General features: G+C 43.5%; 1 protein-coding gene across 2 annotated transcripts in view; it reads right to left on the reverse strand.

Moving 5' to 3' along the window:
• GRIN2C (glutamate ionotropic receptor NMDA type subunit 2C) overlaps positions 1 to 12,390 on the reverse strand; it is a 95,256-nt gene extending 82,866 nt beyond the window's left edge. The window contains exon 1 of one of the 2 annotated variants that reach the window (XM_060688715.2): positions 11,065 to 12,390. In XM_060688715.2, coding sequence (XP_060544698.2) covers positions 11,065 to 11,583 — 519 coding nt within the window. In that variant the 5' untranslated portion in view covers positions 11,584 to 12,390. The remainder of the gene's footprint in view (positions 1 to 11,064) is intronic. The other variant, XM_034408709.3, reaches the window with a different exon arrangement.
• Positions 12,391 to 15,846: the final 3,456 nt, after the last annotated feature.

The raw sequence follows: 15,846 nt of genomic DNA on the forward strand, positions 1-15,846 counted from the left end.
GACAGCTGAGAATCCAGAAGGACACCCAAGTTGCGGACCCTGTCGGAGGGAGCAAGAATTTCTCCCCCGATCATTAAAGATAGAACCTCCAGATCCCGGGATGCCGGCATCCACAGCCACTCAATCTTGGAAGGGTTGAGTCTAAGTCTGTTCCTCCCCATCCAAACCTGCACAGTGAGGCAGTGAGACATCACGGAAAGGGCATCCCTAGGGTGGTCAGGGTTGGAGATGTAAAGCTGGGTATCATCAGCATATTGATGATACCTCACCCCAAAACCACGAATGATCTCGCCCAGCGGTTTCATGTAGATGTTAAAGAGCAGAGGGGAGAGAACCGATCCCTGAGGCACCCCACAAGTGAGAGGCCTCTGGGAGGATCCCTGACCCCCCGCCCAAACAGACTGCAGGCGACCAGAGAGATAGGAGGAGAACCACTGTAAAACAGTGCCTCCTAACCCCATCCCCCTCAGCCGCTGCAGCAGGATACCATGGTCGATGGTATCGAAAGCCGCTGAGAGGTCAAGAAGGACCAGGATGGAGGAACAACCCTCATCCCTGGCCTGCCAGAGATCATTTACTAGGGTGACCAATGCCGTTTCCGTGCTGTGGCCACGCCTGAAACCAGATTGGTAAGGATCGAGGTAGTCTGTTTCCTCCAGGAATTGAGGGAATTGCTGTGCCACCATGGACTCAACAACCTTCGCTAAAAAGCGAAGGTTGGAGACTGGACGGTAGTTGTTAAGAACATCAGGGTCCAGGTTAGGCTTCTTAAGGAGGGGTCGAACCACCGCCTCTTTGAGTGCAGCAGGGAAGATCCCTTCCTTTAACGAAGCATTGACAACAGCCTGGATCCAGTCTCCAGTCACCTCTCTGGCTGCCGAAACTAGCCAGGAGGGACAAAGGTCCAATAAACATGTGGAGGACCCCAGCCTACCCATAATCCTGTCCACGTCATCCAGCGAAACAGGCTCAAACTCAACCCAGATGTTTCCACCAAGACTAGTCCCCGTCACCTCAACGGACTCTGTACAGTGGGAGTCCAACCCGGTCCGAATCTGAGTGATTTTATCTTGCAGAAACTATGCAAAATCCTCAGCATGGCCCTGCAAAGGGTCCTCCCTCACTCCCTGATTAAGGAGGGAGCGGGTCACTCTAAACAGGGCTGCTGGGTGGTTTTCTGCAGATGCAATGAGAGTGGCTAAATAGTTACGTTTCGCCACTTCCATCGCCACAAGATAAGACCTAATATGGGTTCTTAGTTGTGTTCAGTCGGACTCGGATCGGGAGGCTCTCCAACCACCCTCCAGGCATCTTTTCCGATGCTTCATTTCCCTGAGCTCCATGGTGAACCAAGGAGCCACCCGGGATCTGCGTCGGATCAGAGGCCACAAAGGCGCGATTCGATCCAGGGCCCCCACCGCAGCCTGTTCCCAGGCTGCGACAAGGGCCTCGGATGAATCGTGGGCTAAGGAGGCGGGAAATGACCCAAGCTCCATCAGGAACCTTTCGGGTTCCATCAGGCACCTGGGGCGGAACCATCTTACCTGTTCCGTCCCCCTGGGGCCGGGGATGGCAGTGGGAAAGTCAAGCCTAAGGAGGGAATGATCGGTCCATGACAGAGGGTCGGTAGATAGAGTCCCCTTCCCACGATCATTTATCCACTGTCCAGAGAGAAATATCAGGTCGAGTGTGTGTCCTCCAATATGAGTTGGGCCCTGTACAATCTGAGTTAGGTCCATGGCCGTCATGGAGGTCATGAATTCCCCCACCAACTCAGATGTCTCACCAGCCAACGGCAGGTTGAAATCTCCCACAACCAAAAGGTTGGGGAGTTCCACCGCCAGTTCGGCTAAGACATCTAGTAGTGCGGGTAGGGCTGAGGCCACGCAGCTGGGGAAGAGGTACGTGATCAACAGCCCAGTCTGAACTCCAGAGTCCCATTTCAAAAGAAGGGATTCACACCTGCCTATCTGAGGAACAGTGACCTCCCTAGGACTGAGACTTTCCTTAATAACTACCGCCACTCCTCCGCCCCTCCCCTGGGGTCGCTAGCTCAAAGTCAGGTTAGCTCTGCTGTATGGAAGGAGTCATTCATGGCAATCTACAATGACACTTTCCCCTTCCCCTAGTCCCTTGGGTGCAACAGATTAACAGAGTTGGAAAGGACCTTGTAGGTCATCCAGTCCAACCCCCTGCCCAAGTAGGAGGCCCTACACGATTTCCGACAAATGGCAGTCCAATCTCTTCTTGAAAGCCTCCAGTGATGAAGCTCCCACAACTTCCGAAGGCAAACTGTTCCATTGGTTGATTGTTCTCACTGTCCGAAAATTTCTCCTTAACAAGGCTTGCCAGTCCAATACTTTTGGAGAATTAACCATGGCTTCATGAAAAAGAGGATGGGGGTGGGAAGATTCCAAAGCACATGCCTAAACAAGGCACCAGTTTCCCTTGTTTTTTTTTTCCAATGCCCTTGTTTCTTGGAATCCAAAGGATCCAGGAGTTTTGTTTTTCTCCCGCCTGGCACAGGGCCAGGTACTAAGCTAACCAAAGAAGCCATGAGATAACAAAATTCAAGAGTTGTCAAGTTGATCAGGAATTCTCAAAATGGAAAAATGCTACATGTCTCTATCCTATTCTTTGAGGCTGAAGACAAGAATCACAGGGTAGATTCTAAATTCAGGGCCATCAGTTATTTAAAATAACAAAAAGAAAAAAGTGAATCCTGCACCATTTCCGCATCCCTGCATCCCTCTAAATTGTCATACTCTCTTCAGTAGTAGTCAGTCAGATGTTTAGACTGGATTCCACATTTTTATCCATGAATCCACTTATTGAGTCCTTCTCAAGGACCTGGGACAGGTTGATGTTGTTTGATGGTATGAAAAGTATCATCGTAGGATGTAAGCTGTTCCAAGTAAAGCTACCTTTTGCAATTGACTGACAGTGAATTTTGTCAATGCTGATGATGTTCCAGTGATGATCCAGATGTTTTGGGATTGTACCCAAAGCACCTTTTAATATTAGTACTACCTTTGCTTTCTTTTGTCACAGTTACTCTATTTTTATTAGTAGGTCTTTATATTTTGTGATATTTTTCCCCCAGTTCTTTCTTTTCTATTCTGTAGTCTCCATGTATTGTAACATCCAATTATTATTGCTATTGGCATTTGTTATTTTGGTTAATCAGAAGTATCATACTAAAATGTAAAAAAAAAAAAATGGTCCATTTAATGCACTTGAATCACTAAGATGTAGTGCATATTTACTCAATGGCTTTGCTTTAAGGAAAATCATTCAAGCTTACTGAAGCTTGTCCCTTTGGCATTGGCTCTAACTGAGGAACAATGCAATTTCTAATCCATGGACAGATAACTATTTTTTAAATTCAAACTTCTGAGCTTTAAACCTAGATTACATCAGAAAAAACAAGCAAATCTCATTTTGCAGTCCTTGGGACAAAGCAGAACCAGACTAGACTTGTAGTACCACTTCTAAACTGATTTCCGATTTCCACACAGAAAAAAAGAGTTCTGCTTTCTAACAGGGCATGTCACATTGTCACAACTCATGCAGAACACTAAAGTATCACCACACCAAACTAGAACATAATATGGTTGCGATGTTCTCAGGAATGGACCAGGGGTGGGTTCTACTTACCTTTTTTTTTTTTTAATTGGATTTATATGCCGCCCTTCTCCGGAGACTCAGGGCGGCTTACAATGCATTAAGCAATAGCCTTCATACTTTTGTATATTTATACAAAGTCAGCTTATTGCCCCCACAAACTGGGTCCTCATTTCACCTACCTTAGAAAGGATGGAAGGCTGAGTCAACCTTGAGCCTGGTTAAGATTCGAACCTGCAGTAATTGCAGGCAGCTGTGTTAATAACAGGGTGCATTAAACCACTGTACTGCCAAGGCTACTTGTTTGCAATGGGAGCACTTCTGCGCATTCGCAGAAGCTTCTGCACATGCGCAGATCACCCATAACGATGTTGTGGCAGTTGGTTGGAGCCTCCCACCAGTTTTACTACCAGTTCTATAGAACCGGACCGAACCAGCAGCAACCCACCACTGGAATGGACTCGCCCCTGGCCTCCTCCTACCTTAATGTAGGCTGTTCCAGTTGAAGCCCTCCAGGTGAAGGCCATGGAAATTGCAGCCAGGTCATCTGGGGCTGGATTTGCCATGCAAATTTCAGAAACATATTCTTGAATGTGCAAATTAGTGTCTATGAAGCACTAAAGGGGAGCTAATTGGTGCTGTTCACACAGAGGAGTAGCTGTGGACAAGATAGAGTTCATCGATCATCTGAGCCGAACTATATATACTCAGGTTCATGGGACATTTACCCTTTTTAGCATAACCGGGATCTCTCTCCCAATGAATCTGTTGAGATCATCAACCAATCTGATTTCCACCTTTTATTGAAAATTAAAAAAAAAAAAACTAAGCAGACAGATAACACTATGGGTGAAAGAGAAGGACCAGGAGAAGGAGAAGGTATCTCAGCTTGCACTTGTGATTTAAAAAAAAAATATCTGAAAGTAAACTTCACAAATAATAAAGAAAAGAAATATACTCCAGCCTAATGTTTCATTTGTTCCTTTTTCCTGAAGCATAACTGCCTAGTGTGGGAACCCAGATCATGTTCCTCTTAGATCATTGCACAAACCCAAGTTCTTAAAAAAAAAAAAAAAAAGGATTGAGGAGATTCCAAAGAAGAGCACAATGAAGCAACATTCCTTCTTAGAAACAAGGGGACCATCTTGCTGCATAAAGCAGCTTTGAAGAGGCGTACAGTCTGATTTTTGAAACAAAGCACTGAGATCTTAGCAGTGCTAATATGTAAAACTTCTGGCCTGACACTACTAACCAAGTTTGCTAGTTGAAAATATCCCATTCGGGCAGGTGAAAGGGAAAAAGAGCAGTCACCACTCCGACTGACATCTTCAAACAAATGGATGTAGAAAGAAAAATCTATCTCTGTCAGTATAGTGTGTATTTTAGAGGGTTACAATGGATAAATTGTTGCTACAGCAGTAGCAATAAGAAATGTCAAAACTACTCAGCTGAATGTCAGAGTCAATGAAGATATTTCCCAGTTCATAGACATACAATGATCTAAGCAGATACAAGTCTACTCTGAACTGGTACATATGAATTGTGCTACATTCAAACAAGCAAGAGAAAGGAGCATGGCAATCACCTCAAGGCAGTGTATGATGGTGTGCATTCTACAGCTATCCAAATCAGCAATAAGATTATTTGCCTAGGGAACTGAAAAGGGTGTGGCTAAAATCAAGTCTGTGATTCAAGAAGCAAAGACAAACTGTCCTGATGCATGCTATTTCAAGGTTCCGTTTTTTAAAATCATCCATAGGCAACGATGGACAAACACTGAAATATTTACAGCTGCTTCGTTTTTGAAATAATAAAATGAAATAACAGGAAATGTAACCCCTTTAAGTCTGCCTTCATTAGATGGATATACCTTCAAAGATTTCACTACTACTACTACTACTACTACTACTACTACTACACATGCACACGCACAAACAAAATAGGTATAGAATATAGAGTAGGTATAGAATAGGTGGTACCTGGCTCAACAGCAGTAACTGCAAGAGGGATCTTGGAGTTGTAGTGGACAATCATTTAAATATGAGCCAGCAGTGTGCTGTAGCTGCCAAAAAAGCCAACCCAATCCTAGGCTGCAAAGAAATAGAATCAAGATCACATGAAGTGTTAGTACCACTTTATAATGCCTTGGTAAGACCACACTTGGAGTACTTCATCCAGTTTCAGTCATCATGATATAAAAAGATGTTGAAATTATAGAAAGAGTGCAGAGAAGAGCAAGAAAGATAATTAGGAGACTGATGGCTAAAACATATAAACAACAGTTGCAGGAATTGGGTATGTCTAGTTTAATGAGAAGAAGGACTAGGAGTGACATGATAGCAGTGTTCCAATATCTCAGGGGCTGCCACAAAGAAGAGGGTGTCAAACTATTCTCCAAAGCACCTGAGGGCAGGACAAGCAGCAAAGGATGGAAACTAATCAAGGGGAGAAGCAACCTGGAACTACGGAGAAATTTTCTGACAGTTAGAACAATTAATCAATGGAACAACTTGCCTCCAGAAGTTGTGAATGGTCCAACACTGGAAGTTTTTAAGAAGAGATTGGATAACCATTTGTGTGGAATAGTATACGTTTTCCTGCCTGAGCAGGGGGTTGGACTAGAAGACCTTCAAGGTCCCTTTCAACTCTGTTATTCTATTCTAGTTCCTTGGAATCCGAATGGAAATCCTATTGAACTATGGAGAAATTTCCTGACAGTGAGAACAATTAATAAGTGGAACAACTTGCCTGCAGAAGTTGTGAATGCCCCAACACTGGAAATTTTTAAGATGTTGGATAACCATTTCTCTGAAGTGGTGTAGGGTTTCCTACCAGGGCAGGGGGTTGGACTAGAAGACCTCCAAGGTCCCTTCCAACTCTGTTATTATTATATTATAAAGGTGTCAGTTTTCCATCTACCATGTATTTTTGTGTGTTCGTTCAACCAATGTTTTGATATCTTCTCTGCATAGCAGAATAACACAACATAATAACATATATACATATATAGTACATACACACACATACACACATGTGTCTTTTATGATAAAGGTGGTAGGTTTGTGAAAAGCACAGCACAGCAGTTTCTCCACCCAAGAGCCTGTAGACAAGATGTACTAAACTACTGCAGAGAGTATTCTATTTCCCCCTAGAAATGAAAACTTTGAAAACCTGTTTAAAAATTAAGGCCTTACTTTTTTTACTTGCTTTTCTCAGATGGCAGCCTGGGCATGTCTTGGAAAAATGCCCACTGGCTGTGCTGCTGCTGAGCACTAGATTTTGTTGGGTGCCAGAAGATACGGATAAGCTTGAACCCTTCTGGACAAAAAATAAATAAATAAATAAACCCTCATCATCATAGGCTTTAGGCCTGATGGGCACTTTGACAAAGTTTGACTTTTCCTGTGTAACACTTGGTTGTTGGTGTTTTATTCACACTATTATTTACATTAGGCTTTAATGTAGAGTGAAAGAACCAAAGACTAACAATGGTAAAAATACAAAAAGGAAGCAAGGGAAAAGAGAGAGAGAAAGGAAATCACAAAACCAAATTAAATTATGTAAGTAAAAATCATTCAGCCCAATTTTTAAACAGGCAATTAAACCTTAACCATACAAACAATACGGTATTGATCAATCTTTGCACTAGGCAGACAGCCAGTTCATAAATGTACAGAGAATTTATATAATCAATCCCATTTATATAATCAAGCCCATTGTAGTCCATGGGTTGTACTTTCTTCCTGTCCATCATCCTTTGCATATCCATCATTCTTGATAGAATTACACATTCAAGAAAGTTGATCTACGATTCAAAAGTGGATTCACTTTATCAAACCACATCGATCTTTCTAACACCATATGAACAACCTAAGGAGGTAGGACTCAGTTCTGTCCAAATCGTGGAGTGTGGGGTTATGTACATTATTGTGTACATTATGTAGCAAAAGCAGCAAACACATATAATACCTATTCCACAGATAGACAAGCCACAAATAAAATGGCATTCACAGACCTACTACCATTTTCTTATTCTTAAAAGTAGTAAATATTTGCACATGGTTTGCAACCACTCTAAAATCATCACATAAAGCCATCTGGTCTTCAAAATGCTTTGCAGAGCTGAAACGTGTTCACAGAACATATTTTCTTCAGGTTATAAACCTACTTTGATAGAGTCCTTTCGTTGGAATCAAAGCACCCTTTCAAAGTTTTGCATGCCCTGATCTATTTCAGTTTGTCTTTTGAGTATATAACTTGCCCTGCCTGCTGCCTTGCATCCACTTATCTGGAGGATGTATAATCGATCCTCCAACACAGGCTGCATGGTCTTTCGGAAGAGGAGAAAAAGATGAGCAAAGGATGTTATTAAGCACTCAGCCAGATGATTAAGTGCAAAAACATTATTAATAAAGAAGTATCAGTAGTAAAGAATTAGTAAAGGAGTAAAGGAGTTACTATTGCCTGGAGTTTGATGCAATATTCAGTGAGTGTAAATGGAACTGTTTCATTTTAACTCACTGAGCATGGAGATGAAGGAGGATTTAATTACCTTCAGTAGGCAAAACCAGAAGAAGAATGTTGAAAAGTACAGCTCCAGTCAATTATCTAGGGCAATGAAAGGTTAAGGCTAAGCTTAAAACTAAAGCATGCCAGTTCTCTTGGCTTCCAAATAAGAGGCCATGGCATGTGATTGCACACCAGATCATTGGAGAGTGACAAAGGGCTCCAGCTGTAAATCATCTATACTTGTATTTCAAACATCATATGTATCTGTGATGGATCGAGTGATAAAAGCCTTCTTAAATCAAGTGGAATGCGACAGATCCAAGAAATACAGAGGTGTAGGCAGATGCATGGCAGATTCATAACCTTAATTCATTAGGACCCTTTGGTTTTATGTCTTGTTCAATTGTTTTGCCATCCATCAATCCATTTCAATCTATCGCAGATGACTAAACAGTGCTGCATTAATTCTGCCAGATTTTCAGTTTTTTCTGGAAATACAAAGTTTTGGGAGGGAGGAAAGGGTTGCTTTTGCTTGTCTGACTACTAGGTTTTGGCTGCACAACTTTTTTTTTTCTGATTGTACTTTTTAAAATGATATGAGAAACAGGGAAACAATACAGCTTCTTTAATCCATAGTTCCTAAAATATCACATCATTTTGGTGGGAAAATATTTAAAAGGGAGGTAATGGAGGGGAAACACCTGCTTCTATGCTAAAAGTAGCTAGACTGAATAATTCAAATAGTTTTATGCAAAGCAAAAATTGGGGAAGCAAGAAGAAATTCCAGAGTTTTGTAAAATAAACTTAAATATGTCACCTTCTCATAAAATACCAAAGCACTGGAGAGAAATTGCCTATGAGCTACAAAAGGATGTATTTCACACTTGTAAATCACAAACAAAAAAAAATGGGGGGGGGGAAGGGGAGCAAACCCAGAATCAATAGAGTTTTGACATCTCAAAACTCATCCCATTATATACTGTAGTACCGGTAGTGTATTTTGTGGAACATTTATTTTCTGCAGTGAAAGTGTTATTAACATCTACTTGTCTTAATGTTTCACCCATGCAAAGGTCATTTGTTTGCTTTTTTGGGAAATATTTGTTGCAGCTTTTTTTTTTTTTTATAAAAAAAAGGAGTACTCCATTAGCCTGCTCCCATAATTGTTTTGGTACTGCTGTAGGTTTGCATTTGCCATCATATAAATCAAACCAGGCAATACAAATTGTGCTTGTCAAGGAAGGCATGAGAAAAAGTGGGTATGAAGAGAACCCCAAAAGGATAAAATAAAGTCGGTGGGGGAGAGAATCAAGACTCTTGAGGCTAATCCTTCAGGGAGCTCTTAGGCATAAACTCAGGTTCAATATTTATCTCAATGAATGGTGCAGGAGAATAGTGTTGCTTCTGAATAGTCTCTGTGATTTAGAGCATCTTTTGGGGTGTTTATTTGTCATTTATTTAACCAACTACGTTGGGCTTATTTGCTCTTTATTTTCACTTCAACCCTTGGCAACTTAAGGAGGTGTCCACCTCTACTTCCTTGCTTCCTTCACTCTCTCCTTCCCCAATGATACCTTCAAAGAGCAAAGCGTCCAAAAAGTCCACAAAATACTTTAATATTGAAAAGTGAAGGACGAATCTCCCAGCATACATCTTCACATCAACTCTTACACAGAGACTTTGCAGATACCAGAAACAATTTAGGCTGCTGGTGCAAATTTCCATGCACTGACAACAAGGAAGGGAGAGAAGGGAGGAAGGAAGGAAGGAAGGAAGGAAGGAAGGAAGGAAGGAAGGAAGGGAGGGAGGGAGGGAGGGAGGGAGGAAGGAAGGAAGGAAGGGAAGGGAGGAAGGGAGGAAGGAAGGAGGGAGGAACCTAGCTTTTCATATTTCTCTCTCTCTCCCTCTCCCTCTCTCTCCTTATCCCGCCCTCCCCCCTTTTCCCTACCGCTGCTCCTCGTCCTCTCGGTTTTGTCCAGCTCTCTCCGCCCATCTGGAAACCTCCAGCTTCCAAATCTCCTTTCCCGCCGTCCGCTTTTTCTTTTCGGCACCGATACTATAATGTGCCTGCGCATCACTAGTTATGATAGTATCAGTCACGGTGTTATTATTTTATAACTTTCCCTTCTTCCCGCAGCAACTGTTGAGGTCGGGATGTGTGAAACAGAGGTGGGGGACACTTAAGCGTTTGGAAACGGCGGTCAGCAAACGGGAAACAACATGGAAGTGGGAGAAGGGGGGGGGAGAGAAATATTGGTCACCGGGACGCAGCTTCCCCCCCCCACCCCCTCCCCCTCCGCCCGCCTTCCTTTCAGGACTCAAAACTCTGGCGAAGAGAAGCAAAATAAAAAAAAGCTTAAAATGGTCGCAGAGGGACTATCCAAAAATAAAGGCGAACTGGGAAAAACCTTGTGCCTCCTGCGATATTACTCAAGGTGAGCGAAGAGATTGGGCATAGAAACGTTCCGCGATTAGACGTAGCGGGGACGACGACCAAGCGCGGGTGGGTTTTTTGGGGGGGAAGGACGGGTACTGTTGTATATTATTCAAGGCCCCACTCGCTTCTTTCTCGGCCGAGTTTCAGCGCAGTGTCCTCAGGGCGATCCAAAGGGTGAAAGCCTCCCTCCCCCTCCCCCCCCCAGGAGCTGAGCCCGAGGGGGAGGAGAAGGCGGGGGGAAGGATACCGCGAAAGCTTCTGAGGTGTTTTGAGGAAAAATAAAAGCAAAAGTTCATCCTTGGAACGGGTGGGGGATTGGGGGTGGGCAGGACTTAAGAGGAAGCGCTCAGCGCCAGAGCCTCGGCTCCTCGAGGGCAACCGAGCGCGCCAAGCCATGACATTGGCGAGGCGGCCGAATTCGCGCCTTCCAGGTTCCTATCAGAAACCGCGGCGGCGGCGGCGGAAGAAGAAGTAAACAAACCGGGGTTACTTACTAGAGGGTAACTGGAGCGGCGGGCTGCATCCCCTGCGCTCCAAGGCAGGGCTCGGCTTCTCCGGAGTTCCGAGGGAAGGTGATCCGGAGCGCTGGAGGCTGACACCCCGGCTCTGCACGTTTTGCAGCAACTTCCCGGGCTGGCGCGACCCCAAACTCCTTCAAGTCGTCCTTTTTCGTCTCCCCCACCCCACCCCACCCTGATACCACGGAGGCGGACGAGTGGCGCGCAGGGCTGGTCGCGGCTGCTTGGCTGCTTGTCAGCGGCACATCCTGGAGTGGTGGTGGGGAGGGCTTGGGGGGGCGGCTGTTTTAGCGAACGGCTCCCGATTGCCGGAAAGGAAAGGAGGGGAGGACGAGCCAACCTGGGCAACCTCCCGAGGCAGGCAGGCAGGCAGGCAGGCGGGCGGGAATGGAGAGAAAAGGGACGCGAGGCACCCGTCGAGAGTAGCCCTCGGGAAGCAGCCAGCGGGCGGCGTGCTCTGGATTCCAGCAAGTGTCTCCTTCCCTCACCCTTCATCGCCCTCCCAGCTATCCATCTCCGCGGCCGAGGTGGAAAAGGCAGGCGGGATAGCAGGAAGCAAAAATAATAATAATAACAATAACCACCAACTTCGACAGTAAAACTGGCAGGACGAGCGGCAGCTGTCCTCCCTCCCTTCTGACCCCGCCTGAACCCTTCAGCAACTTGGCGCCTCGGCTCTCGGCCAGTCCCCGGGAGGGACAGGTGGTTCCGATTAAGGCCACCTTGCCATTTCTGCCCGGCCAACTGTCCCGGTTTGGAGGGGAAAGAGGTGGGGTGGAAGAAGCGCGTGGTGGGGGGCTTTTGGGGTTTTTTCTTTTACCGCCGCTTGCCTGCAAGAGGGCTAATCCGTCCGCCGCGGATCTTTCCGCGTTTCCCTTTCTCCAGCATCACATGGGAAGGACCGGCAGAATTATCCCACGTCTGAAAAGGCCGGATGGTCGCCCTGAAATTCCTCCCGAGCTGAGATCGTCGGCCCGGGTGAGCCAAAGGCTACTAGTAGCGCCCTACCTGGAACGGGGACGGATCTCGCAGTAGGAAGAGCTAGTCAGTGGAATGGCTTTGGTATCCCACCGGAGATCTGCAGGCGCCCTGGGCTGGGATCCAGCCACTCAGCCGCCTGTATCTCTTTTCTCTAGCTCTAGTCTTCAGGAGCGCGAATGTGCCCTTGGGCTGCCCGTTTCCCATCCTTCTTCCCGCGGCCATCCTGCGCCCCCCGCGCCCCTGTCTACATCAAGGACTTAGCGCCCCACTTTGCTCCTGCTCCGCAGCCTGCCTCCTGCTTTAAGACCACTCGGACCCTTGTGCTTTAGAAGTAGGGTGTGGGAGGGGTCTGAGGAGAGACGATTGCCCCCTCCCCCGCTACGCAATAGGGGGGAGGGGAGAGAAGAGCAAAGAGGCAAAACCCGCGGATTCCAAATCCTCCAGGTGACATCGGGACTCGGGCACTAATGAGATCTTTAATTTGCAAAATAGAAGGAGGAGGAGAAGCATTTTGCGGGGTGGAGAACGACAGGGAGGGAAAAGTGAAACGAATGTTCAGGGAAGAATTTACATGCTCTGGATGGTGGAGATCAGGAAGTCTTAGAGAAGAGGAAAGTTAAGAATATTTTATATCCTTCCCCAATCTAAAACTTTGTTTTCAGACTCGAGGTGCTCAGAACTAGTTTGGTGGGTTTTTACAACTTTAAAAATTGAATACTCCGAAACTAAGTGCTTCTTGGATTTGCCACCCCCCTTTCTATATTTCAGAATTGAAAGGATTAAGGTCTAATTGGGGCAGCTTCACTAGCACCATTACTCTGTTTAGCAAATTGCTGTTGAACAACCTGCCGTCCTCTTGCATTCCTGACTTCTTCTGCCTTCTTGCTTATCCTTGTATTTTGATACAGCCCCTGGATCCAAGCTAAGCAGGGCTGGGCCTAGTTAATATTTGGATGGAAGAGCTTTAGATAATAGTGGGGATGTAGATTATATTGGGAAATTAAAAAATAATGAAGTCCCAGAAACACTTCCTTATTGATGCCAAGAAAACCATGGATGTCAGCAGGCACTGAGCGAAACCTGAAGGAATCTTTACCAAGAAGGTAAAGAAAAATGTTTCTTAGCCAATATAAGGATGGATATAGCCATAGATTCTATTAAAATGCAATGTCCCCAACTCTTTAATACCCAACAAACACATGAACGTTTTAGAGATGAAATGTGTGTCTAGACCATCTGGATTTTCAAAAAAGAAATGTGAGAGAGCGAATGAAAGTGCTAAATTCTTCCTATGTTGTTTAATTCAATGTGTTGGGAGGCCACAAAAGATAGTTTTAATGTGAAGATTCTCTAGGACAGTCATCTGAATGTCTAAAGCTGATGAGCAAGTACAAAAGTTTATCTTCAGTTTCTGGACCACCAAGCTATTTCTGTTCCAACAACCTGCCAATATTTTGTACTTAGGGTGCTTTTCTCCAATGCTATGCCTAAGTCCTTGACATATGTGGTTCATTATATATAAAAAGAATCCAAAGTTCTTTCTGCCTTTCATAACAAAGGCAGAAGTTAGGCTATGCAAGTATTGACTTTTGGTTTGAAGGGGAAATTTTGATCCCAGAAGCTCATAAACTGGACATTTTATCTAGCACTGGTACAGTTGAGAATTATAATCCTCTTCATTAAAGAGGCCATGACAGATTCTTCAGCAAAACCCAATTAACTGTTTTGGCCAGAAGAAATGTTATTTTTAGCCATGGTTTCAGAAATGCTGGTGGAATCATTGGCTTACTAAAAAAAAAAAAATAACTTGGGCTTCCCATTTCTCCCAGGCTTAAATGTTAAGCAACCAAGTGAACTTCCCCATTATTTCGATAGTATGAAATCCATTCATCACTTACACAGGATGCTTAATAAGGACACACATTTTAAAAGTACCATGAATCACGCATGAATCTCATTGAGAATAGCTAAAGAAAAGATTTGTAATAACAAGGTAAAGTTCTAATGCCAAGTGCTTTTCTTTATGCAGCTTTTTAAAAAGCACAGTAAATGTTCTTTCAAATCAAAGATGGTGATGATTGGGTAGAGGATGGGAGCAACTTGGGTTTTTTCCTCCTCACTGGAGGTTTTCAAGCAGAAACTGGATAGTTGTCTATTGGGGATGGTATAGTGAATTCTAAAGTGCAGGTAGTCCTTGACATACGACCACAATTGAGCCCAAAATTTATGTTGCTAAGTGAGAAATTTGTTAAGTGAGTTTTGCCCCTTTTTTATGACTTTTCTTGTCGTATTTGTTAACTGAATCACTGCAGTTGTTAAATTAGTAACATGGTTAAGTGAATCTCATCTCCCCATTGACTTTCCCTGTCAGAAGGTTGCAAAAGGTGATCACATGACCCCCACAACACTGCAACCGTCATAAATGTGAGTCAGTTGTCAAGCATCCAGATGTAAACCACATGATCATGAGGATGCTGCAATGGTTGTACGTGTGAAAAATGGTCACAAGTCACTTTTTTCAGTGCCATTGTAACTTCGAACAGTCACTAAATGAAGTATTGTAAGTTAAGGACTACCTGTACTCAGAGGGCTGATTTGTTGACCTCTTAAATCCCTTCCAATTCTACAATTCGATGTTTTCAGTTGCAAGTGCCAATAAATGTCACAATTCTCAAATTGGAGAATTGCTTGGAATGACTAGAAACTGAAATACTACCTTCATACCAAATGCTTTACAGCCCAATGGAAATTAAGAACCTCTTGCTTTTATTCTTTAAAAATTACTCTATAATTTTTATTGCTTTGTGTGGGAGTTACATTTTATATCTGAATTGTAGCGATTTGGTTATTTCAGATGATAAGTTTTTAAATTTTATTTGTGTTTTTATGTATTGTCTTGACTTAAAGCAATTGGATTGAGCAGTATATTGGCAGATTAATAAACATCCAATCCAAAAACAAGTATATGTCAGAAGAAAAGGGAATTTGTGAGATTTTTGTCTCTTTTAACTGAAATTTCTGTATTTTAAGGTTTACATTTAGTTTTTCCTCAGATTAAAAACAAGAACTCTGTTAGATTTCTGATATTAAAGAGAATCTTGAGTATATCTGAGGGTTGGGAAGATCCAGTAAGAAAGAGTAGGAAGGAATAGCTAATGATATGCACTCTGAACTTAAACTGAAAGGTTGTTTTAGCATAACTTACCAGCTTGCTTGCTTATTTCATTAATGCATTTTACACATTTCTATTTGACTGCACTTGAAAGACCTTCCATAATTTACATAAAATAAAAAAACCAATTAAAATAATACAAACTTTCATTAAAATAGCACCAACCAAACCAAATAAGTTAAAAAGTAGTTAAAAGTGGAGTGATAAAATTAGAGGAAGAAAGGAATTATTTGAAATCATTCTATTTATAATAATAGTTATATAGTATAACTATTATTATTATAATAATATATATATAGTAGTTATACTAACTACTAGAACGTCCAAAAGGGAGAGACTACCTTGTTCTTTACTGGAGATTGTTCTGCGCCATTGGTGCTGCCAGCATCTTCTCACTTTAACTCCCTGAACTTCCTCAAAACGTGGGATCAATAAATTTGCTCTCATTTTCTATAATCAGTTGATCCAATACAATCCTGCAGATATCAGGATGCCAAGCTGGTACTGTATGCTCCCAGTAAAGGGAGCTGGAATATATGCAGGCTACAGCAGAAATGCTATAGAAATGCAACTTAAATGTGCAATGGGATCAATGTGAGAAATAA

This window comes from Pantherophis guttatus, chromosome 2, assembly GCF_059756535.1.
Source record: "Pantherophis guttatus breed Tessera chromosome 2, ASM5975653v1, whole genome shotgun sequence".
Taxonomy (NCBI): domain Eukaryota; kingdom Metazoa; phylum Chordata; class Lepidosauria; order Squamata; family Colubridae; genus Pantherophis; species Pantherophis guttatus.